At 44.5% G+C, this 25,419-nt stretch overlaps 1 protein-coding gene across 1 annotated transcript in view; it reads right to left on the reverse strand.

Moving 5' to 3' along the window:
• ARHGEF33 (Rho guanine nucleotide exchange factor 33) overlaps nt 1–25,419 on the reverse strand; it is an 83,564-nt gene that overhangs the window by 12,974 nt on the left and 45,171 nt on the right. Inside the window, exons 9-16 of the mRNA XM_082358377.1 lie at nt 24,967–25,096; nt 19,241–19,373; nt 17,633–17,716; nt 16,441–16,524; nt 14,721–14,869; nt 13,534–13,698; nt 10,249–11,047; nt 6,399–6,538 (exon numbers count right to left, since the gene is read on the reverse strand). Of these exons, the coding sequence (XP_082214503.1) occupies nt 6,399–6,538; nt 10,249–11,047; nt 13,534–13,698; nt 14,721–14,869; nt 16,441–16,524; nt 17,633–17,716; nt 19,241–19,373; nt 24,967–25,096 (1,684 nt within the window). The remainder of the gene's footprint in view (nt 1–6,398; nt 6,539–10,248; nt 11,048–13,533; nt 13,699–14,720; nt 14,870–16,440; nt 16,525–17,632; nt 17,717–19,240; nt 19,374–24,966; nt 25,097–25,419) is intronic.

Genomic DNA, 25,419 nt, shown 5'->3' on the forward strand with positions numbered 1-25,419 from the left:
CATTATTCAAGGAAAGAAGTTGGATCCACACAAAGGCTAAAACCCTGATGTCTGGAAGCCTGATGACTGATTAGATTTTTTTTACTTTTTGCCCTGATATTTGGTATCACAGATGAAACCCTAGCTGCCTAACACACTTTCTACGTCTGGTCAGTAAGGAGCACTTTTCCGCTATATCCCAGTGCATATTCTCTATCCAACCCGAGTACATCCGGGTATTCATTCAATAAGATGACAGCTGGGTGGGGTGAAAGTCCTCTTCCTTTTCAGCGCAGAAGCCCCCTTGGAACTCTCCCTTGAGACCACCTCCACAGATCCCACCCTGAAGCTCCAGGCCTTCTCTCAGAACTCCCAGCTACCTCCAGTTCAGATCTTCCCTGGTTAGCATACTGCACCCAAAATGTTAGGAAGATAGATTTTTGACCATGTCATTCTTTCCCCATATCTTCTGTTATCCAGAAGACTAAGAACGCCTAAGGTTTGGGGGGCAGGAAGTAGGAAGCAAGATTTGAATCTGGCTGGTGTTTCTTCTCAATTGTTTTCCCACATGACAGTTTCTCATCAGAAAGTCATTGGTCAAAAGTTAAAATCTTTACCTTCCATTTCCCCTCTTAGCTACGTCTGATCTCTCCAAAACCCAACATGTCATACTTTGATGGTTCCAACATGCAACTGTTTCATGTTTACCTGGAAATGGGAAAGCTTTGATGTCACCACCAGCCCCAAGGACCACAGAAATCTTCACCAGTTGCGTTCCCATTTCTGAAACAAATGCCAAAATCGCCCTGTCTAGTTTTCAAAGTCCACAAACTCAGCTTAGTTTTTTTTTTTTAACTGCTCTTCTCACAAACCACCTTCTCTATGTCTGCAGGTGTGTGAATGGCTCCGCAGTTCTTGATATTAACTAACGGCTAACTTGTTCATCATTTTCAAAATCCAGCATTCTACTGTAGCTGTGACTAAAAGCTCATTTTTATCCTTTTAAAGATATTTTTAACTGATTTCTTTCTAATGAAATATGGCCACCTCAACTCATGGATTCCTCCGAAGGTGTGGCTCTCGAGTAATGCTTACCTAAATTACTGAGACGTGAGCTGCAGAATCTAGGAGAAAGAGCTAGTGTATTTGCTTTTATCCCCTTCCTCGATAAAACGGGGAAATGGCTTTTGAGTTCCTGGGGCCACTCCGGCTTGCTGCAGGGCAGGCCTGGGAACACATAAAGGGCCAGGCAGGCAAACGCTTGCTGGGTAAGGGTACGATGGCTACTCGTACATTCCGACACAGCCATCCAAATGTTTGACGGGAAAAGAACGGACCTGTCGCTAACTTTCCTTCCACTCAACTGACAGAGATGAGGAAAAATCACAAGTTGGGTGGGTCATGCAAGCAGCAATTTCCTACGGTAAGCCTTAAAGTTTGTTTGTTTGGAGTGGGGGAAGGGAGGAGGGCTGGAATTAGTGCTGCAGGACCCTCTGACTTAGGAAGGGTTGGTTTTCTGATGGAAAGACTCTGCCTTGAAAGCTTTAGGAACATGCAGATGGAGAAGTAAGGGAGCAAGGGAACACCCATCCTGTCGGCCAAATCAGTTGGCCCAGGTAATCAACAGGGTGACAAATGAACGTTCATTTAATGTATATTTGTAGAGAGGTTACTATGGTCTAGGTACTAAACCTTGTAGCTAGGTTACTCTTACATTTGGATCGTAAGCTCCTAATGACAGTACCTAGAACACTGAAGATCCTTAACTTAGTGACTGATTTCAAATGACCTACTGAGTAACATCTGTAATCAGGTTTAAGTAAATGTTATCCCTTCAGCCATCTCCTTCAGTTTTCAAGTTGTATAAGGAAGTGAAATGGGAAATGAGAGAGAACCCCAATGTGGGTAAGAATAGAGGAAGAACTTGAGATAGGCTCTAAGGAGGTAGAGAAGAAGGTGAGGGTAAAGTTATCAATTGATTCTTTAGTAGTCCTTCTTTCTATTACATGGTCTGTTCCACAGCCAAGGCTGAGTAAATGCAAAGACAGCTGACAGGACACAAAAGAAGTGGATTCACTGACATTCAATCATATGGGGCCCTGCAGAAGTGCTCTCTCTGCAGTGTGTGGTTAAGAAAATAAGAGATCCTGATGCGACTGGTAGAGGGAGGGTGCTGACTGGGAAGGAGACACTCTGAGGCATGTGAGTTACAAAGTGCTAAAGAGGAAGAAATGGGTGAGGAAACAGAATTAATCATTTGGAAGCCATATTCTTTGTCTTCCACTCCCCCCAGAGTTGAGGATAAAAAGAGAAAGCATCTACATTCCCTGCCCCTAAGCTGTTTTACGTAACCCTTTTTCCCCCATGCACACCCCCAACCAAGACTACTTATTAGCCTAAGTGCAAGATTTATATATAAAGATGAAGTAGCATCTGTCTCAGACTTCAGGACAGTCTAGATTTAAGTTTTTGAAAGCCTCCAGATAGATCCTTGCAGAATGGGATAGTCTGCCTACCGTCCTGCTCAAAGGCGGGGGGACAAGGATTCAGTCCAGTATCAGTCTATCACATTAGGTCTGTTCCTGGCTTCTAAGAATCCTCATTGAAAATTTTTTTAATCATTTAACATTTTCCAACTTTAAGATATGCAGTCTTTATTCTGACCAATTCTGGGCAGCTCTCAGGGACACATGACCTGGCATCTACCCAGGACAAATGTGCCCGAGATAGAAACAATCAGAGCGTCATCTTTTTCCCCAAATATCTTGGGCATTTTTCAGGATTTTTTTTGTTTTATGATGTCAGCTTGACTCTCCCTTTTGAATCCTTGTGGGTAGGAGCATTCGGCCCTCCCAGCCTCAGAGGGAAGAGAACCCTTTCTCAGGTTTTCTGTTGCATCTGGCTCCATGCCTAGCTTCGTCCCGAAGCAGCATTCTGGGTGGGTGGGGCCACCAGCCAAACAAGCCCCTATGGATACAAAACGTGTGTCAGCGCAGACGGGAGTGAGCCTCGAGAGGGCCGTGGGAGAGGCAGGCAGCGAGCCCCTGATGTGACACACGTGGCTTTTCTGGCGCTGGTCCGTTTTGGACCTCTGAGGCCAGCCTCTGACATGACTCCAGTACCCGGGATGAACCACGTCTTGAAGTCCCAGAGCTTGCTGCCAGCCTGACCTCCCGACACATGGGAGGAGAATGGGCTGATTCTCCTTCTCTCTGGTTCCTCCCTGTACCTGTCCGCATGCCTGGCTTCAGGGTGCAAGTTCCTACTAACAGCTGGGACCAACCAAGCCACTCACAATTCCGAGACAAGCATCTTGCACGGCACATGCAAATAATAAAGGATGTTCCATTAATGAGAAAAATCGAGTGTTCTCATCTGAGTTAAGAGCCACTCACCTTTCTGTGCTACACTGGGGCCTCCCTGCCCTTCGTCTCTACTTCAGCATAGTGGAACAAACTTTCCATGGTTCTTGGATGAAAATACTCAGGAAAAGCTACTAGAGCTGCTTCTTTATCCCATGCCAAGTCCCCAGAGTGCCCACCGCAGCACCCTGGACACGAGGCGATAAGCAAGCATCACACGATGGTGCTCACAGTTCTACACAAGATGTAAAAAGCCAGGAAAGCCTGCCAGAGGGAGCAGCCATCTGCGTGGCGCCACCTTTGCTTCCATCCGTATAACACTTCAAATTTGAAATACAAAGGCAGTACCAGGATTGGTGGCAGCAAGTGGACTGACGCAGGAGGGACTCATCTATGAAAAAGGATGAGAGGACTAAGGGGATCCATCTGGCCCTCTAAAAAGGATCCCAAAAAGCTGCAAGAGGGCTGAAAGCAATTAACCAACATGAAAATTTGGAGAGTCCACAGCAAGTGCTCAGCACTGAACCAAGGGCTGTGGGAGGCTATAGAAAGACAAAATCTGGTCTTCTACATGGTGAGTCTTTAAAATTAGAGGTCCCAGGCCACATTAATTTCTTGTTTCAGGTGTTAAAAAGATGTGATCACCCAGACTGATCTACAACAAAGTCAAACTACAGATAAAGCAAATCTCAGGACTAGAAAGCACTCAAGTGGCAATGATCTCCCACCCAGTGTGGCAATCCCTTTCACAGCATCCCTGACCAAGGTCATCTAGCTTCTCCTTAAGAGAACCCACTCCCTCATGAGGCGGCCAGCTCCAGTTCCAGGCAGCTGCATTTTTAGAAGGTTCTTCCTCTTACCCATTGCTCCTGGTTCTGCCCCCTGGATACAGAGAGGACAAGCCCACTCCCTCTGCCTCAGGTAACTGGCAGAGTGTTTTCTTACATCTCTGAAAAACGGGAATTTGTAAAGGAGCCGTGGTGGATCCATTACTCATTGCTTTCTAACAGACAGCACCCAGTCACTATAAATGGCACTGGGCAAAAAGTGGCTGTTTTCCTGGGAAGTACTGTGGTTTAAAAATAAAAATAAGTAAAAATAAAATGATAGGCTCGGGGCTTCCCTGGTGGCACAGTGGTTAAGAATCCGCCTGCCAATGCAGGGGACACGGGTTCGATCTCTGGTCTGGGAAGATCCCATATGCCGCGGAGCAACTAAGCCCGTGCGCCACAACTACTGAGCCTGCACTCTAGAGCCCGCGAGCCACGACTACTGAGCCCGTGCACCATAACTACTGAAGCCCACGCACCTAGAGCCCGTGCTCCGCAACAAGAGAAACCACCGCAATGAGAAGCCCGCGCACCACAACCAAGAAGAGCCCCCACTCACCACAACTAGAGAAAGCCTGTGGGCAGCAACAAAGAACCGATGCAGCCAAAAATAAATAAATAAATAGATAAAATAAAATAAAATAAAATAAAAAGATAGGCTCAAGCAGTGTCCTTAGGAGTTTGGAGCCCTCAGAAGATTTCAGAAGCCTAAATCCCAGGGTCAGGCTGGAGAGCTGTCTGCCTCCAGTTCTCTCCAACCTGTCAAACCTGTCAGTAGGGGGATCTCCCTCCCAATGCAGGGGGCCCAGGTTCGATCCCTGGTCAGGGAACCAGATCCCACGTGCACACCGCGACTAAAGACCCGGAGCAGCCAAAATAAATAAATATTAAAAAAAAACCAAAACTTGACAATAGGTACTGGGTCAGGAAAGATCTAAATCTATGATGCTAGAGAGAGGGGAACAATTCTCAGCTCATTACCCCCTGAATAAAGCGGATCTAGCAGTAGTCATGCACGCACGGGGCTACTTTAGCAAAACTGAAAGGGGACTCATGGAGTGGGGCTGTCTCACTGCGGTAGTTTCTCCCCCTTTCCTTCTTCTTCCAGTCACAACAGGTGGGCCCAACAATCGGAGACCTACTAATCTCAGTACTACCCTCCCTATCAGAGAGGAATTAGACAAACCATCGAAAAAAGTCCTCACTCCAGGCCTGCCCCCAATTCTAACATCAAGACCATTATCTAAATCAGGAGAAAGTGATTTCCCTGTGCTTCGTCACTTAGCAGCAGCTCTGCAAAGTCAGCGATAGTGTCTTTAACTTTTCCATCCACTAAAATGGGAAGAGTTCCTGTTTAAAACTCACTTCAAGAACCTCCTCTTCCAAGAGAAACTAAGTAGCAGGCAAATCTCTCTAAGGGAGAGGGAACAGGCCTGAGGACCAGCGGAGAGAGAGAGAGCCGTCTTCCAGGCAGGCGATGGCTGGACTGGAGACCCCCCCACCGTCAAATGCTAACGCTCAGCTCTTGCTTCTTACATTTCATGCTGGGGTTTGGCCATGGTCTCCCAGTCTGCGAGACAGTGCTAATAAGTGCTGACTGAAATGACAGGTGGGTGATTCCACACAGCAAGGACTGAGAATCTTAGAAGGACCACAGGAGGGAGAGGCCTTGTTTTTGCCTCCTATGGAGTATGGAAACTCCATTAAAGTGATTTTTTAACTAGGACCCAAGCCAAATCCATTCAATCATTTCCACTAGGGAAAACACTGGCAGAAGTCCCCAAAAATATGCACTAGCAACCAGGATGACTATAGGTCCCTACAGGCAGAAGCGCTGTGATGCCTTAGAAAACTTTCCACAGGTGGGGAGATCCTGCTGGCGCACCCATTACACCCAACTCCAATAGTGGATCCCACTCCTCCCAGCCACAGGGGATTTCCTAGGGGACCTCCTCTGCTCACTCCTCTCAGAACACATGACTTTGGGAACAAGGAAGTAGGGCTAAAAGACAGAAGCAGCAGAGGACAGAGCTGAGTTTGCTTTTACTCTACGAGATCACAATGAGAAACATCTTCACCTGGCAGGAATCGTGGCTACTGGGTGCAGGCACTGAGCTTGAAGCAGTTGGGTGAAACCAGGCTACTTGATACTTATTACTGTTAAAACCTCAAGACTTAGCCCACAGGGAAATGAGTTACAATGCTGTCTTGTCTAAGGGCTACTCACTTCTTTTTAAAGAGCTTGCGGAAGGAGCTGCGAAAGCCCCCTTTCTGGTCTTGCCTGGGGTTTTGATCGCTGAAAGATGTTTGTTCACTTTCTCTTTCTTCCTTTGGACAGAATCTCGTGGCGTCTTCTAAATGCATCTCCTGAAAACACAAAAGAGGGGTGTGTTTTTACTCTTTTCCAAAGTTAATATTGATCCTGACTATGGGACAATTTTTTTAACTTGTCACTTTCCTCTCCCACTCCAAAAGGCTAATGGCAGGCACCCTATTCCAACCAAAGCAAACCTAGGCTAATTAAGAAACCAGTAGTTGAAAAGAGGATAATTTTCTGCTGAGTGTGGAAGTATTTTCTACATATCAAGGCAAATAGTCTAGAGTAGGGTTATGATATAACAATAATTAAAGATCAGGAAATAAAGGAAGATTAACTTCTTATTCTGGCAACAATATTGTCTTGCTGGAAAACCTACAGTAGTCCCCTCATATCCCTGGCTATGTTTCTCTTTCTACAAAATAAAAAAGTTTCTTGATTTTAATACTAGTTTAAACTCGTGTTCCTAATTCTCCACTTTAGACATTAATGATGGAAGGAGTTTTTGAGAGGTCAGATCTGTTTAGAAATAAATGTCAACTAATATTTCCAACCTGCACGCATGCCTTTTACAAGTCTTAATCCATGCTATTTACAGTGTAAAGTTAAAATAAATTTAAAAACAAGGCTCTATCTTTTGTGAACTCTCTACTTTCTTTTTAAAAAGCAACCTAAAATAGCTACTTAATTTTGAACCAAAAAGAGAAGCCAAGAAGTCAAAGCAAAAACCACCCTGAAACGTTCATGAATTGGATGGGTGAATGCTTGCTGATAGAGAGCAAAGAGTGGGGATGAATTTTTTTCAGGAAACATATGGGTTTGACTTTGAGACCTTAACTCAGGGTTGTAGTAGCAGATCTAGAGAGTCTCTGAGATTCTATGAAGATTCATAACTAAACCACGGAGATCAACACCTTAATGGCTTAGTGTAGTGTTTCTGAAAGCGTGGTCCTGGGGCTACAGGATCAACTGGGGCCTTTATTTAAATGTAGACTCCTGAGCCCCAAGCCAGACTATCTGAACCAGATTCTGTGAAGTTAGGCCTAGATAATCTTTTTGCACACTTAGATTTTGAAAACCAACAGTTTAAGGTATGTGCCAGCCCACCTGCACTTAATGTTTATATGAATCACCTGGGAATCTTGCTAAAATGCAGATTCTGATTCAGTTGGTCACAGGTGGAGCCCAAATCCTGCATTTATAACAAGCTCCCAAGTAATACATTTACTACTAGCCCAAGGACCATATTTTGAGAAGTGGGCTTTTAGGGACTTTTTAGGACTAAATCTATTAATAGTTCTAGGAAAATCTGTGGAATCATGATCTTGATAATATCTTGCATTTGTATAGCATTCCATACTTTAGGAAGCATATCCACAAACTTTATCTTATTTGGCCTTATCCTCACAACAACCCTGTGAGGTAGGTATAGACTGTCTTATTTCACAGATGAGAAAACTGGAGGCACAGAGAAGCCAAATGAATTGTCCAAAAGCACACAGCTATCTGGCAGCAGAGTCAGGACCAGAACCGGGATCTCCTGACACCCAGTCAGGTGCTCTTTCCACTAAAGCATAGTGTCTTCTTTCTTGACTCTTAGAGACAGAACACTAAAGACTAGGGTTTGGTTGGCTCTGAGGGCAGGGGTGGAAGATACACAGAGTATATTTGAGGAGTTGGAACCCTAGGAACTTTGCACATCTCAGCAGGAAGGAGCTGATATCTTTAAAGATGGGGATTTGAAGAGTTAATCTTTTGCAACTAAAACCCCATCTCGCTCTGATTAATGGTTTTTGTCTAGCAATTGTTGAGCTTCCAATTTTTCACACATCAACTAGGGAAAAAAAGACATTTTTATGAACATATGAAATAAAAGCATTCTTTGCAGCTTAGACGATACTAGTTATAAGGTTCTGTATGTATATCTCTGCCCATCCCAAGTCACTTTGAACTGGCACTATTATTTCCTTTCTACTTCCCTTGTTAATGAACTTTTAAACTTTGACACACACCTAACTTTGATTTGTCTAAGAAATTTTACCTAACAGAATTTTATAAAGTTCAGAGTTGAAAATCAGAGGCAGAAGGAAATCTGAGAATCCTGGGGAAACTCAGCAACCTTAGCTGGGCACGCTAAGGCGTTTCTGCCCTCTCAGGAAGCAGACACAGACTTTGATTTCTGGAGTCCAGGTGGGCGGCAAGCTCCAAGGCTCTTCATGTTCCTCTGGCCTAATGTCCACCACTCCCACCTGGGACAGTATTTACAAGGAAAAACTCACTCTGCCATTTTTGTAAAAGGCCCATGAGCCTTTTTTCATATTTCCCTACCCCTCTCTTCACTTAGCCAACTTTTAAGCAGCTTTTAAAATTGAATTCAGACGTTCAAACTATCTAGGAGACTTCTCTGACCATCATCACCATAGGAGGGTTTAAATACCCTCCCATGTGCTTCCACCGTTTATTATAATTCTGTGTTTATGCGTCTCCTTCCTGGGCTAAGCCAGTGGCCTTGGAAGGCAGAGACTGGATGCCATTTATTTCTGAACCCTGAGCACTTGACACAGAGACTGGTGCAAGGCAGGTGCTCAGTGTTTGCTGAAAAATGAATGAATGAAAGGAGTCAATGATCTTCGATCTCTTCCCACTCACTTGGAAATAGAAAACAGGTGGAATGCAGGGCCCTCATTCCTGGGAGAAACCCTTTCTCACCTAGGCAAAGGATCCCTAGTGCTGGATGCAAGGGATACGTCGTGCAGGTAAAGGCAGTCCTGGACTGTCATTTTCAAGATGTTATCAATCAATACAGAGTTGCCCTGTAAACCCTAACCACCACTTCTAAAATGTTTAACAGGAAGGATGGGGGCACAGGTCAAAGCCACACTGTTACTCCGTTTAATCAGAAATTGCCTTTGTTCCAATCACGTGCATGATTATTTGCTCAGGAGAAATTATTTGCTCAGGAACTATTAGTCCTTTCATGGATGTGTATTTAAACACCTCTTTAAATCTCCCAAGGCTTGCAGACACCAAGGTTAGACATCAAAATACCAAACATCGATATAGAGGCCAAAGAAGGTGTTTGTGAGTCAATGCTTCCTTGACTATTTTGTGTTGTCCTCGTCCCACTGCAGTCTGCCAAGTAAGGTGACACGCTTTTCCAGGCAAAAGGAAAGCAAGCGGAAATGAATTTTGTAGTCAATTTTGCAGGGAGTCCTCAGAGCGAGAGGGCAACTTGCCTCCTCCCTAGCTACAAACAAGGGTGCAGGTCGGGGAGTACAGTAGGCTGGCACACAGGACTCGATATTTTGAACGTGTAAACAAGGGGTGCGCCTAACAGGCAAAGGAAGAAACAGACAGGCCTGGGACTTGAGTGCAGTGCCCTGCAAGTGAAGTGCAGCTGGGAGGTGCCACAGCCTAAGCAGCAAGGCAGAGAACACCTCTAACTCTTTCACTTGGGGTGGGGGGAGGCGTTTTAAGCAGGTCTACTAGGAGTCCTAGTCTTTCGGTCGTCCTACATATATAGGTAAGGCATGCTCCTGTGTCCTGGCACTGCAGGATGGGCGCTAACGCTCTCCTCCGAGGGCCACTGATGGTCAAGCCTTTAACCCGGGCTCTCCCTCAACATCCTCGCCCAGCCCGGCCTCTGCGCCCCCGCCTGGCCAGCCTGCTTCCCCTCCACGCTAGGTGAGCCCAGACTGCACCCTGGAGATCTAAGCCCGGGTCTGCCAGCGCTGTGGGTTTGGGGTCGGTTTTACTTTACCCTCCTTACTTCCAAATAGGTCTGCTTTTCGCTTTGGGACCTCTGTTGGGGAAAGAAAGTTCTGGGCGCGCCGCGGGCGGAGGCGGCCGAGCCGTGCGGCTGCGCAGCGCGCTCGGCCTTGAGCGGCGCGCGGCCGCCGCTGCTGCTGCGCGTGCTGTAGAGGCGCGGGGCCACGCCCTCGGGGGGCGGCGCGCGCGGGAACTCCTTGAGCGAGCGGCTCAGCGGCTTGGCCTTGCCGTGCGCGTGCGCTGCCGCCTCCAGCTTGTAGGCGCTGCTGCTGCCCGCCGGAGACGTGGCGCTCTTGGGCAGGGGTTGCAGCGGGTGCTCGGGCCGCTCGGCCTCCACGGCGAAGCTGACGGGCCGCAGGAAGCAGATGTCCAGGCTGGACTCGGAAGAGGCAGGCGAGCAGTTCTCGAAGAGGGCCGGCGCCTGGAAGGGCTCCTCGTCGTAGGGCGCGGGCAGCGCGAAGATCTCGCCGCCGTACTCGAACTCGTCGTAGGCCGCGGGCACGTAGCCGCGGGCGTCGGTCAGGAGCTCGGCCGGGGCGCGCAGGGAGCGCTCCACGTTGCCCAGCTGCTCGGCCGGAGAGGGCTCGAAGTCCATCTCCGGGATGGCCTGCAGGGGCCCAGCGAGCGCCTTCACGTCCTGCTCGGCGGCACAGAACTGCCCCGGCGCCAGGAGGCTCTCAGGCCTCTCGTGCTTTCTGCTTTCTATCTCCCAGTCACTGGGCTTCCCGGGCTGCATGCTCTCCATCAAGCTTTGCTGTTGTTGGCTTTTCTTCAGTGGGGGCATCAAATGTCTTTAAAGGGGAAAGAGAATACAAAACAAGTGTGCTTACGGTTTGTTAGTGCACGCCTCTCACCGAGCAGCGCAAGGCCGGGACCGACGCACTGCCTGCCGGAGACCGCTTAGGTGCAAACTGCCGACTCCCTCCTCTCCGTCCCTCCCAGCCGCCTACGTGTGTTACCTCCCAAGCGCCACAGGCTTCTCAGATTAAGGAGTCCCCACGAGCCCTGGTCCCCCAAGTGGGAGAGTGAAAATGACCATCCGTGAAAGGGATGCTGGAAGTACCCATCTGAGCCCAGAGGCACTGCGCAGAGGTGGCTGGTAGGCCAAGGATGCTCGTCATTCCCCATGTGCAATCTCCGACCCTTCCCACCACTTGTCAAGGCCCCAAGGCACCTCTTTTCTCTCTTCTCTCCCTTTCTTGCCCTAGCAGAGTCATGTACAATCATGGAAACAACTTTTGTTCAACTCGTGGATCTTAATGCTTAAGAATTAATTCCCAGATGAAGTAAGTGGAGTACAATCTTGATAACCGTTGAATCTGAATGTTGGTGTGTGGGGTTTACTGTACATTTTACTTTTCTGTATGTTTGAAATTTTCATAATAAACTAAAAATTCCTTGGGGCTATAAAGCATGCTATGTAAGTCGTCTCAAACTTCCACCCAAAAAAACATTACCGAAATGAAAAGGCTGTCACTCTGAATATGCCCAATTTCATGGAGGGTTTTTTTGTTTAATCATGGATAAAGAATAACATTGGATGCTTGGATAGAATACCCATCAGATTGGATGTGGTTTGCCAGTTCTGCTGGAATTAATTGCCAGACAGATGTGAGTGGACTACGATACACTGACCCAAACTGGTTGCGCTAGTTTATTTATTCATACTTAGTTCTACCACGAAAATGCATAAAGAATGCAGATGTAAATGCTAACACTGACTGTCTTTCTCTGGTGATCTTAAGATGAAAATTAGGTCTCACATTTACAGAGGTGAAAAAAATAGTAAAATGAAATATTGACTTGAATTCTCTTTTAACTTGGAAGACTCTTGTTGGGTTTTTTTCTGGCTATGTTTCTAGCACAGAATGCAATGACAGCCATCTTCAGTCTGGATATAATCTCTAGGGATTTCTTTTTTGGGCTCTATTTGTCTCACTTCAAAGTAGAGAGTTCTGTCACTGTTTTAAGAGCTGAAGTGATCCACAAAACTAAAATTCCACTTCCTGTCTCCCACTTCCCACCCAGGAAAGGTATTTTTTTCTGTAAGGAGTTCTCTCCTTATAGGACTTCAAGGATTTTCTCTATAGTAAGAAACTTATCCTGGGCTCTATTTATAGAAAAGTGAATGTCTCATAGGTTTTCAGAATGATGATAAAATTTCTCCGTTCTGCCTCCACATTTGCACTTCCATCTCTCACTGACAAATGTTCTCAATTTTAAGAGATAAGGGCAGAAAGCAAACAGGATTTATTTTGTGTTATTGATCAGTTGCTCCTTCCCGTGACTGTAATTAGCATTCTAAAAACTGTAGGGATTAAACATTGAAGTAATCTCAGCTGCCTGCCTCTCACTTCATTGTAGTTTTAGAAAAGATAAGTAGCTTCTTGCATGATTTCTAAATTTTCCTTAAGATAATAAAACCCAAAGCAGAAATTATAATCTAAGGAATTAGTTTCATGAGAATTGTCTATATTTGGTAAATTGGGGGTTTGGAATTTTGAGTTTTGGTTTCCCTTATTCTTCCAGAAGTCCTAGTTTCAAAGGTGGCCAAGTTGACATCCTTCAGAGGTAAAATGAGTTCCAGATATGTAAATAGCCTAATCCTTACCCTAAAGATCATCAAGAAGTTGGCTGAACGAGAATCCAGCTTAGTGTGCGAGAGAGTTGTGTGCAGCGACTTTAAAAGACTGTCAAATCCATCCACTGCCCAGAACAGCTTTCAGAGAAGCTGTCATAAGTGAAGAACAGAGGTCATGAAGTCCCTTTCTGAAGAAGCTTCAAGGAGAACTGGGAAGGGCTAAACAGCCTTCTTTCTGTATCACCTCAGACGTATTTCTCATCCTCAGAGCCCAGACTTCCTCTGACCCCTGACTGGGAAACCTTTTTCTTCACTACATCTTTTGTAGACATTAAGTGGGTTCCCACCTTTCTGAGGGGTTGTAAAATGCCTTCCTGGCATCTTACGGCACTCCCTTCCACTCTGTCATTGTCCAAACCCAGAGAGACTCATGCTGTAGGTGGAGGGTGGTTGTGTGTGATAAAATTGTTGGGAGTAACCTCCAGCCTCTAGGCCTGCTCTTTAACGTAAGTGCCGTCCTCTGGAATCCAAACTTCGGGTCGGCTGCTTGCCTGCCACATATGGGGCTGATGGGGCAAGAGGGAGGAAGGAGTCCTGTAGGTCATACTCCTAATACAGGCTGGCCTGCTACCCCACACAGACCACCTGGGAGGCGAGGGCATTGTCATTAACCTTTCCACAGCAACAGGTGCTTACGTGACAGCAGGGCCAGAACTGGGAGCAGAAGAGTAGGGTTGCAGCATCTCTTCTGAGTGGATCCCACTGTCACGGACAGCCTCGGGGCCTGCAGTGGGAGAAGCATCTTGCCCGGCGTTTGCACACTGGGAAGCCAGCCCTTTGTACAGCTTCGCCATGGATGACCTAATGGAATGGAGGTAATAATTCTCAGGGTCTACAATGGGAAATCAGCTCTCTGAACACACACATTATACCAAGAAAGGCAGACTATCTCTCAGATGAAGCTCAGCTGTGAAGTTCTCGGTCTCTCCAGGGCTCTCTACAAACCAGGTTGCTTACATAATAGAGTGCAAGCTGGATGCTGGGTAGGAGTAGGGGTGCTGATTAATTGGCTGAATTGAGTTTGGGGGTCAGGGGAGTATGAGGAGAAGTCATCCATTAGAGGAGCCCTGGCTTGGGACATAGCATCTTTTACTGGTGTAAAGCACGCACAGAAATGATTCTGTTTTCCTCATTGGATTGGGATGAGGTTGAAAGAATTCCAGGTTATTAGGAAGCTTTGTTATGAGTTGCTTCTGTTCCCTCATAAGCCCAGCTTTTCCTTAATCAGTCCTTCCTGTTTCCTCTTAGTGTGAAATCCTTTCAACCACCACCCCCCTCCCTTATTTGTTTTATTTTTATCCATAGCACTTAAACCATTTAACTTATTTATTAACTGGCTACTCAGGTCTAGAAAGTAAGCTCCATGTGGCAAAGATTTTTGTCTGTTTTGTTCTTCGCAGTATATTCAGTTTGCTGAACAGTGCCTGATATACAATAAGTGCTCAGTAAATATTTCTTGAATTAATGAAAGAAATCACATTCTGGCCTTTAAACTGCAACTTTAAACCTGGCAAGTTTAGTGAAACAACTATTTTTGAGGTGGTTAGCAACATGAGATAATAGAAGGTCTGCATAAGCGTTAGAGGAAAAGTGCTTATTTTTCTAAATTAATTTCCACCAGGTAGTAAGTACCTCCCTCCTGTAGCCAACCTCGCCGCCTCTCTTCCCTCCCCTGCTCTCTCTTCTCTTCCGCCTCCATCACTGCATTTCAGCCGCTTTGCATTCAATGTGGTTACTTGTGACAGACACTCACATTGACCGTCTGTATCCCTGTTCTCAGAAACCTTTGATCAACCCTCTAGACTGCACCATCAGAACCTTACTTCTTGAGTTTTTTCCGTTTCTGAATAAGCAAATCCTCGTTGCACTGAAACAGCAGGGTGTAGTGTGAGATAAATACTCGCAGGCGTTGAACACACACAAGAAGTAGGTAATAGTCAGGGTGTTCCTGCTCTGTGAACTTCAGGACGTTCTGGATGGAGGAAAAAAGGAAGCAGCATTGCATAGTTAGAATGAAAAGTTGTTTCTTCTCTTCTATACCTTGCCTTGATCTGTTGTGAGAGTTTGGTAGCCATTTAATCAAAATGATGCAAATGGCCAATTTAATTACAAACTGAAAAGTCAAACTTGCTGTTCTCCTTGTCCATCACACCAAGGGAAAATAATAGTCACTATTGCTCCTGTTCGAGTTGAATTTGAACATAATTCCATCTGAAAAATTAGAAGGATCTACTAATTAGATCTCTGAAGTAATGGAGCCATTCTAACAATTACTTTCTATAGGCAATGCCTTATAACCCAAAGGAGTCAGACCAATGGTGAGAAGGTCAGGCATCAAGGCTGGAAGTGAGGGGATGTTTATGATCAAGCCTGACCTAGTGGCCCCTCCTGTTACATTGCCTGCTGTGCTATAGTGGAATGTGCATGCTGGTTGGATTTGGGAAAGCTAACAGTTATTGAGTGCTTCCTATTGCCAAACAGTAAGTCCTTTACATTATTTTCTCATTTAATTTTTACCACAACCCAGTTAGATATATGCCATTGTTACTCCAATTAACAAATAAGGAAATCAAGGCACAGTGAAGTTAAATAATCTTCACTGGGTCACACATCTAATGAGTAGCAGAGTCAGGATTTGAACTCAAGTCAGACAGCAGACTCTGGGCTCTTATTTACTTACTTACAACCTGCTTGCAAGACCTGGGTTTCAGGCCTATATTTTTTCACTGACCAGGTGTCTTAACTTGGGCAAGTTACTTCTTTGGGTCTCCATTTCCTTATCTAAAAAAATGTTACTAATGATACCTATTTAATGGGATTGTTGAAAAGATTAGATAATTACTGTGAGAGAACGATTTTAAGATCTAAAGCCACATACAATTGAAAGTCTTTTTAATGTTAATACTGGGCTACTTCTACCTGAGACAAATCCCAAGCATTTCTGAGATGCTTTCACTGAATTACTTAAGAAGATCAGTCAGCAATTAAACCAGAACAGGTGGGTGGTGGGAAGAAGAGGGGCTGGTAGGGGTTTTGATGAGTCTCTTTCTGAACTCTACTGCCTCCAAGATGCTACAAACCCTGCGGGAAAATGGTGTGACGAAGTCAGCTCATCAGCTTCTCCATGCTTCTCCTGTGACACAAGATATAAGCACAATGTATTGTAGACCCTTGGACGCAAGCCAAAAGAAAGTAGTAGTCGGGTGCATTTAGATGGCTGTAGAACCAAGGTGGAAGGGACTGAATAGGTATCCAGGGTCTGGCAGGAGCTGCCATAGAAAGATCCTGGATCAGCATAGGTGTGAATTGCTGGTCAATGAAGATAGAACTTCATTTTTGGCATCACGAGCCAAAAATTTTTAGAGAATGAGATTTTAGCTCATACCACAAGGTGGAGATGGGGTAATCATAACAATCTAAATCATTTAAACACTTCTTAGAAATATTAATGATTCCTTGACCCTTCACAGTGTCTTTCATTGGAAGCTAAAAACAACTGTTTAGCATGAAAATCAGTTTAGTGGCTTGGCCAGCCATACCTACCTGCAGATGTATCAGATATTCAGGGATGCGCTGAACTATGTGAAAAAACAGTGTATAGATGTCAGACTTAATCTCTTCGTCACCCTGAATGAAAGAAAGTTGGAGTCAGTCTTCAGCGTCCCTCCAGCTCTGGCTGTCAAACCCCAGAGTCAGTTCCCCCAGAGTAAGAAGGGTTTACTCTCTTCTCTGAAGAGAATTTTCTTCATCTAGAGTGTCATGCAGCATTGATCTGTTCGGGGACATGCTCAAGGAGACAACTCTTCTCTAGCAGGGGACATGTTATATACTTCTTCAGAATCCACCCAAGTTTCCCAACTACTCCCTCCTCTTCCCCACCCTCCAACACCATCTTAGCACAGTGGGCATTCAGTAAATTATATATGAGTTGACTAAATTCATTAAGGTTCTTCAGCCAGTAATCTTTACAGAGGTTTACGAATAGGCACTAAGGGTGGATGGGAGCCTCATGAGAATGGGGAAGGGAGTATGATTAGAAACTGGTCAGCTGGCCTGGCAGCAGGAAACATGCTGGACTTTTTCCATGTTCCTTCCCCTCCTTTCCCTTTCTCAAATATTTGCAGAGTGCTAACACGTGGTTGGTATTGGGTACTGGGTTGGGAGCAGTAGGGGGTTGAAGTAGAAAGTTAATAGAGCCTCTCACCTCTTGTGAAACTCGATTAACTCTTAGCTTTAGAGCTCCTGATATGGTTCTTTTCTATTGACCTAAAATAACTAGAATTGTCTTATATTTATATGTGCTTATTGAGCACCTAATATATCATCGCAGAAGCAATACTTAAAGCAACATGACTAAAGCCATTTTATAATCTTATAAACTGACAGATACAAGATAACATGAGTTTAATATTCAGTTCATATTGTCTGAGCCTGTGAAACCCAAAACCCCTCAAGGCTGCAAGCTGCAGTCTGAAGATCTCTGCTTAGCATAGCTGTTTACTTTGTCTGTATTTCCATTGGAATGGAACAGAAGGTCAGTGAGGAACAGCAAAGACCAAAGCAATGGCACTGATCCTTGAGTGGGCTCCTTTAACCCCAGGGAGGAGTGTCAGTGGCTCCGTTCAAGCCATTCCCCAGGCTGGAGAGCAAGCTCAGAGCGCATGTGCTGTAGTTTCTGGGCAGATGAGCAACATCATATAGTTACACGTGTAACCAAAGGACAGTGCACGCATACCTCCTTCAGAACAACCACGTGAACCAAAGAGATGCATTCTGGCAGGTCCCTCAGGTAAGCAACATAATAATCCAAAAAATTATTCTTGAAAACAAGCAGAAAAAGGCATGGTAAGAACCTGGAGACAGGAATGATAGCAACTAATATGTTTACAGAGTCATGCATATTAAAAGGAGTACTTTGCAGAGATTATTTTAATCATTCATTTAATGTGTTTAGTAAATTTTTTTTTTTATTCACCTTAAAAAATCTTTTTGGTTTTAAGGAAAATATTCCTGTGGATTTGGAAAACAAAACTCAGTATCCCTGCTTTAATGAGAGAAAGTGAAGTGATAAACCAAAGCAGAGGGAAGGGGCCGTGTAAGTTGAAAAAATATTTTTAAAAGCTGTTCAATGATAAAAATGCATATTTTGTTTTTTAATTACTTTCATTAATGATGAAATGCTTCAATCATCTACATCTAAATGAGGAACTTTGTCCAACTCACCTCATAGTTTCTAGACCAGGGATTCTCGACTTTTTCGACTAATTGCATATTCACCTATGGAATATCCCCTCAGGAAAACAGTTCTCACCTTTCCAAGTTATACTCCCATAGATATAACAATTTTCAGCTCAAGAAAGCATACTGAATACAAATGAGTAAAAGTGATATTAGAGGGATAGTATTACATCCACTCTATACAAGTAAATAATTTGTAAATTTTGTATTATTAATCACAGCTGAGAATCATCGATATACAGAGGTTAACTGCAGGCAAAATCTGGCTTGCAGACCAGTTTTAATTAGCCCACACAATATTTTTAAAATAAGAAAATTTCATACAAAATTCTGGATTTCCAGCTTCTCTTAAAATATCAGAAGTTCTGGTAACTCTAGTCCTTTTTTCCTGCATAACAATTGGATAAAGCTGAGTAGCTATTCTTTGTTGAAAGCATATGTGCTCCACTTAAGCTCACTTCCCAGCAGTCCACATTGTTTTACATTCAGCTCACTTCTACTCACTAATGTCATTGTCTGGCCCTATAGGCATTTGAGTTTGCAGCTTGTGGCCTAAGTCATACTTTCTTTGAAGAACATTATAGAGATTTCAAACCTTAGCATCCTTTCTCCAGGGAAGTGAAAACAAAAAACATTCCAGACAAATAGCTGCCCATCACATTTTAAAAAATCTCTAGGAAATGAAATTGTGCATGAAAGTATATACATATATACAAACTCTCATTTATGTTATATGTATGGATGGATATATATGTGTATGTATATATACTTATACACAAATACACACACATACATACACACACATACACATGCATACTCAATGGGGGCAGTTATAGTACAGTGGAAAGTGATGATCTGGAAGTTAAAAGACTTGGGTTCTAGCCACAGATCTACAAATATCTAGATAGCTGGGTGATTTCAGCCAAGGCTTTTAATTTCTCTGAACTTTATTTCGTAATCTGTAGAATGAGGAAGTTAGACTAGATCTCAGGAGTTCCTCTAACTCTGAAATTCACTGATTCTAGATTCTCTATTAAGAGAAACAGACAAGGGAGACACAGACGCATATAATTCAAGTTTATAAAGGATTAAGAGAAAAACTTACCTCATCATTCGTTAACTTAAGGAATAAATCTCCAAGGACCCCTTGGCGTGGCCACTTCAAGACCCTTTCCTGCAGAGCATGAAGCAAATCCAGGTGCTGCTGGACAAGGTACCGTAAAGAGCCAGGGAAGAGGCTTGGAACAGAATAGACACACAAACCAGGTGTAGAGAAGAAAAGGCTCTACAAGAATATAGGGAGCAGGTCCCATTTTCCCAGCCATTCAAAATATGTTGAGTCACAGGTCTGCCTTTAGTATTCAAAAAAAAGTCTGTCATCGTCAACCTTACAGCAGATATCCTCAGACTATACAAAGACCCCTTTACTGATGGCTCCTATACGAATGTATTGAACTAGTAAAGGGCACATCACTCGAATGGCCTTTTTAAAGCTTAACTGGTACACTCTTATTTATGTGACAGTGGAAATTTTAAGGGAAATCTTTTTCAACGTTTTAAAGTTATTCCCACTTGATGTGCAAATTGTCTATTCTAATTAACGTTGCACATGAGGACACTAAGGTGGCACTGGGTCATTCTTAGCTACTGGGTAGGAGACTGTACTTAGGTAAGGAGGAATTTTGTTTAAAGCTGGCAACTGAAAGCTCAGGGGATGAGGGCATAAAAGTGTTCCTTTTCCCCTTTCCTTCAGTTTCTAAGAAGAATCTGGGCAAGGATGGAGTCTTGCCGGGGGAGGCTACAAACTAGACCTGACCTGCTACTCCCAGGAGTTTTGCTGAGCCCCCTTCCTGCTCTCACATCCCCCCAGCCATCTCAGTGTGCCTCATTTTTTTCAGAGGAAATGAAGGAAAGAAGAGAGAAGTCAGAGGAGGATGGGGTGGAGAGGAGAGACAGAAGGAGAATCATAGGAGGAAGAAGAAGGGGGATTGGATGGAGAAGGGAGGTGAGCAGAGGCCTGTAGGAGTGAGGAAGGAAGAAACAGAAAGAGTGAAGTCTTACTGGGCTACAGCAAGGATTTCGGCTCCAGCTTGGTAACTTAGGGAAATTGAAAACAGGTTACCCTGTGCTTTTAAGACCACAAGGTTTTTGGGGGGGTTTGTTGGTTGGTTGGTTGGTTGGTTTTTTGTTTGTTTTTTCTTTTAGGTAAGAAGTAGATTTATTAACATCCTTTGTAAAGAGGTTGCAGGAAAATGGGGCGCAAGAGAATGGTCATGTCCCAGGTCTCGGGCGGGTCCCCGGGACAGGCTGCCAAGTGAGGGTCCTTGGCTTTGTGCAGCAAAGGATTCAAGGGCTAGCCATAGTAACGTGAAAGCAGAGATACACATTCCATACGCAGAATGCAGTCTGTCTCAAAAGGGGACAGCGGCCAAGACCACAAGTTTAACAAAGAATGAAAGTGATGGCCTGCTTGTTGCTGAGAACCAAACTTACTTGGATATTTCCCCAGGGTCTACTGAGAGTAAATTAGTGGACAGTTGGGGTGCTTTGCCAACCGCAAACAAGCAGACCTTTGTTGAGAACAGAAGGAAGGACGCCAGTTTGAAAGGAGGTGTTTTCAACCCATCTCCAGGCAAAGAAAATTCCCCCGTGGTCGTAGCTCAGAGAGGACACACAAATGCCGGAATGGGATACCCAGCCTCCTGTGAAAAGATACAAGGATTCCTTCCACCCCCATCTGACCACCCCCTGTGCCTCCACACACGCAGAGCCAGCTGACCCATAAGCATGGGAGGAGAGGCCTGTGCTAGGCTGGTGCAGTGGGCTCAGAAGATCTAAGTAATCCCTGCCCAGACCCAAGGGAATTTGGAGGAGTGGCTGGGAGACAGTCTTGACTGGGAGAAGACCATAAAGCTGATGGAGGAAAGCACAACTGATCAAACTGAAAGAGTGAAACACTGCACCAGCAAAAGATCTAGATGTGAAAGATTTCTCCCCACCTAGAGGCTGACAGTGACTTTGGGTAATATTCCTGGTGTGACACTGAGAGATGCTAGGGCACCGTGGTGAGATATGACTTTGTGATGGGTTGTCACTGTAGGTTATATAATATGTCTTGGGTTATCTCTTTCCTTTTTCTCTCCTTCCTTCCTTTCCTGTCCTGTCCTGTCCTTTCTGTTTCTTTCCTTTCTAGAAAGCTGCCTTCTGCTACACTGTGACCAGCGTACTTGCAGAGTTGACAGCTGGTAGCTTGGTTGGAGTCCAGATGTCTCCTGGACTGTCCACTGGGCTAACAGAGTAAGGCTTCAGGATGAGGGTCAGAAAAGGCTAAGGCTCCCATCAAGCATCATGGAAGCATGTAAGTTACATGAAGAGCAATGGTTTACAGTGGGTTCTGTACCAAATATGGAAAACAGGCTTTAAAATTTTTTTTTAATTTAATAAGGTTAATATTTGAAATCAGGGAAGGGTGTGGACGAGGTAAGCCAGGAAGTGGAGAGCAGAGGGAGAAAGAAGCAAGAAGCATAGACACACTTAATCTATTTCACTATTTTGCCCGGAGCCAGACCTGACTCCCAGAAGCAAGTTTTTCATTAAGACAGAAGTATTACGTGCTCAACTTATTTTCTACTCCTTACCGGGGGGTGAGATTATGGCAACATGAGTAGTTTATTCTTTCTAAAACCTTCAAAGTAATTTCGACTCCCGCAATACAGTACTCAAGCAACGAGAAAAACTACAAGCAATCAATGAAAATCCAGTTATAGTTTCAAATTAATAACTTAGCTCTTAAGTCAAGACAGCTCCTGAGCTTCGGCGGCAAGGTGAGGCATCGATAATGAAAATATGTGCCACCTGGTGGTGATCCGAAGCATACAGCTCGCTGAGTTCTTGGTAGATGTGGCCCTGGAGCTTAGCTTTTAAGGCTAACTGGCAATCCTGTGGAGCTGACTTTGTCCCTCCTGATAGGGGTTCAGACAGGACTGTTTGAGCCTGAGGTTGTGGCTCTGTGTGCGTGAATCATACCGGAAAAAGCCAAGAACTCCAACTTCTGTGATCCTCCTACAAATGGACAACAGCCTGCACGTTCCCCTCAGGCTGCAGCTGGCAGCCTTTGCCCCTGCAGCATCAGGTCCTTCCAGCCAGGGGCAGGGCTGGCTTGAAACAGCCTGAGGAGACTCCTGAGTGCTTCATGTTTTTCTGCGGAAAACCTGAAGTTTTATTTTATAGGCTTGAGAAGACGTGGCAACCTCAGGTTTGAGTGTCAGGTATGTAGTTGTGGCAGGTGTTGTTTTCACCCCCAGGTGACTTTTCAGTGAGGGTAGAAGATGCAGAAGGCTTGCAGTTTGTGATGGGAAAAATAGTAAATGTTAATAAATTAATTTTCATCTTTGCATGGGAGGAAAAATGCCAGTAGGGAAGAGGAATAATCTCATTCTGTTTTGTATTTCCTTCAGCTGGTCTGTTTAAATAAAGTACACCTGGAGGCTTCAGAAAGCTTAAAAAAAAAGCAACATAGTGAGTAAAGGAGGAGGATGAAGATCTAACCCCAGGTAGGAGAAGGGCAACACTGCAAACCTCAGAACCAGAGATTAGCACTAAGAATACTGAGTTGAAGCTTTTCTCTTCTTGGGCTATGAAAACAAAAATGAGGTTGCTTAGCAGATAACTAACATGAATAGCATTATCATAGATATGAGAAATAAACATTGTCTTACTTTCATTGAGGATGGCATGATAGTTTTAATTTTTTTTAATCTCCGGATTTTGGGGAAAGGCCCACATCTTCCTCAGTAATGGGTCATGAGAAGTAGAAGTGAGGGCAAGTAGAAAAGAGCTTCCGTGAGCTAAGAACATATCCCTACCTGACAGGTCAGCTGAGATCTGAAGTAAGAACTTATGGGCGGTTAAGAAAGAAGCATAAGTTGTGAAATAGGAAGAGACAAAGTCAGCTTCTGTCTGAGGCACTTGGCATATTGCTGTTAGTCAAGGTGGTATCTTTGCAATCACATGGTCCTTAGGGAAGCAGTGTGATGTTGAAAGAGCAGAAGACACAGGGTCAGACAGGCCTGGGCTTGAGTTCTGGCACCTATTGGTTTTGTGGCTTTAAACCTCTCTGGACCTGAGTTTCTTCATCTATAAGGTAGGATTCACAGGGTTCTTGTGAAGATTTCATGAAGTTAATATAAATGAAGTGCCAAGCATGGGGCCTGGTTACTGTATTCCAGAGCAAACTATCCTCTCTTTCTCTCTCCTTGCTCCATCCCCACATTTTCAGAGACTGGAAAGAGATGCTGCTGGCTTAGAATCTTAGATGTGGAGGCAAAGCCCATCAAAAGGTGTACTGGGTTTTAGATTGGTTTTAATGTAAACTGAGCAAGTCTTTGGCAACAGCAAGGTAGCTAGAGGCCGGAGAGACGTCTCAGAGGGCTGAAGGGGCAATCTGGGAGGGTAGGACAAGCTCGATTGGAGTGAAGGAGGGGGAATCAAGTGGCCAGAAGGGAAAGGAAGGACCGGCAAGAATCTAGGTGGCCTCTGAGAGAAAGTAAAACCCAATCCAGAGCCTCTCTTGTTCACAGCTTTAAGTGTCACATTACCCTTTCTGCTCCTTGCTGCTTTCTGTTTTGTTTACTTTAGTTTGGCAGTGAAATAATTCTTTTTTTAACAATGAATATTCCTTTTTTTTAAAGAAATTTATTCCTTTTTATTTATTTATTTTTTATATTTTGGCCACACCGTGCGGCATGTGGGATCTTAGTTCCCCAACTAGGGATCGAATCCGCGCCCCCTGCATTGGAAGCACGGAGTCTTAACCACTGGACTGCCAGGGAAGTCCCAGTGAAACAATTCTTGAAAATAGTTAAGCCACTGGTGGATTTGTCAGGGAATATTTTCTTACCTCAATCACCCAGAGAGGGGGAGCATTGCGTTTTGGTGACTGGGTGTACTGCTGGCAGCTGCAAAGCCAAGTAAGATTGGGGGTGGGGGGGGTGATAAGAATCAGGAAAACATAGTCAGGGCTTCCCAGGGTTTATGAGCCACCAGTGTATATTACCCGACAGAATGCTTAAAGTTGCGATGCTGTATTTGTCTCCAGTAGTCTATCATCCAGACTTTTCATTTATTTGGATTGGCCTTTTCCTCAGTTGATCTGGATTATTACATCTTTATGACATTAGTCTTTTCCCACCAAATCATAGTTTCTCTTTCCTGCTTTCTCTCAACAGAGAGGCAAGCAGAGCAAATCTGAAGTTTGGAAACAGATATAGATGGAGGAGTGTTGTACCCTTGGGGCTAGCAAGCTGTTGTAACACATCACAGGCCCTCTGGAAGCACTGCGCCACAACACAGGTGCACACACACACGACTCACACATCATCCAGGATCATGTGAACAAATAATGAAAAAGGTCCAAGTTCATAGCTGTATCAGCCCTGTATCATTTATCTAAAGGCCACTTCAGACCTCCATTGCATCCATTCCCTGTTCTTTCATGAGAAGTGATTCCAGGGGGTCTTCCAGGATCCCAGTGGAACATGCAGATGGCAACAGACAGGAATGCCTCCCTCACTGTAGCATTTTTTCCTCTTTTAGGTTCTTAACAGACAGGCCAGGGACACCGAAAGCCCCAGAGACTACACTCATTTTCTTATCTGCTCAGAATCTAAATTTGAGACTTGCCAAGGGTTACCTGCTGTCACTGATATTCTCTTTTCAAAGACTATTTCTGGAACTCTTTACAGGTCCCAGAATTCCCAAAGTGGAAACAATAAACAACTTACCTTAAATTTTAATCAATCTGAAAAGCAAAGGCAATGAATACATGGATACCTTCTCTCTTTGGAATTCCTCTTTCCATCTGACCCCTGGAATGTTGCCTTGATCTTCAGGATCAGAGAGATGTTAATGACATATTTTCTTTCTGATTCAAGCAGTTCCAAAGCCACAGTCTGTCTTTTAGCTTTAAAAACAAACCAAGGAGGGAATTTTAGTTAACCACTCTTCCCTGAAACCCCATTAAATATTAGAAAGCAATAAAGAGATATTGAAAGCAATATAAAGAGGAACCAACAAGTTTTTGGAAGATGTAAAACAGAATGGATGCATGTTTATTAATTCAGCAGAGTAAAGGGCACAAAACCCTTTACTTTGGTGTTTTCATCTGAGGATGGGAAATCGGCTGAGAAGCAGAAAGCCTCAAGGATTGGAGGCACCAAGGCACCACTGAACGTACAAATAAGGGGCAATGCTGTAAACAGGAGAAATAGTCTACATAAAGGGCAA

Source organism: Balaenoptera borealis (genome assembly GCF_965194805.1).
Source record: "Balaenoptera borealis genome assembly, chromosome: 15".
In the NCBI taxonomy this organism is placed as follows: Eukaryota; Metazoa; Chordata; class Mammalia; order Artiodactyla; family Balaenopteridae; genus Balaenoptera; species Balaenoptera borealis.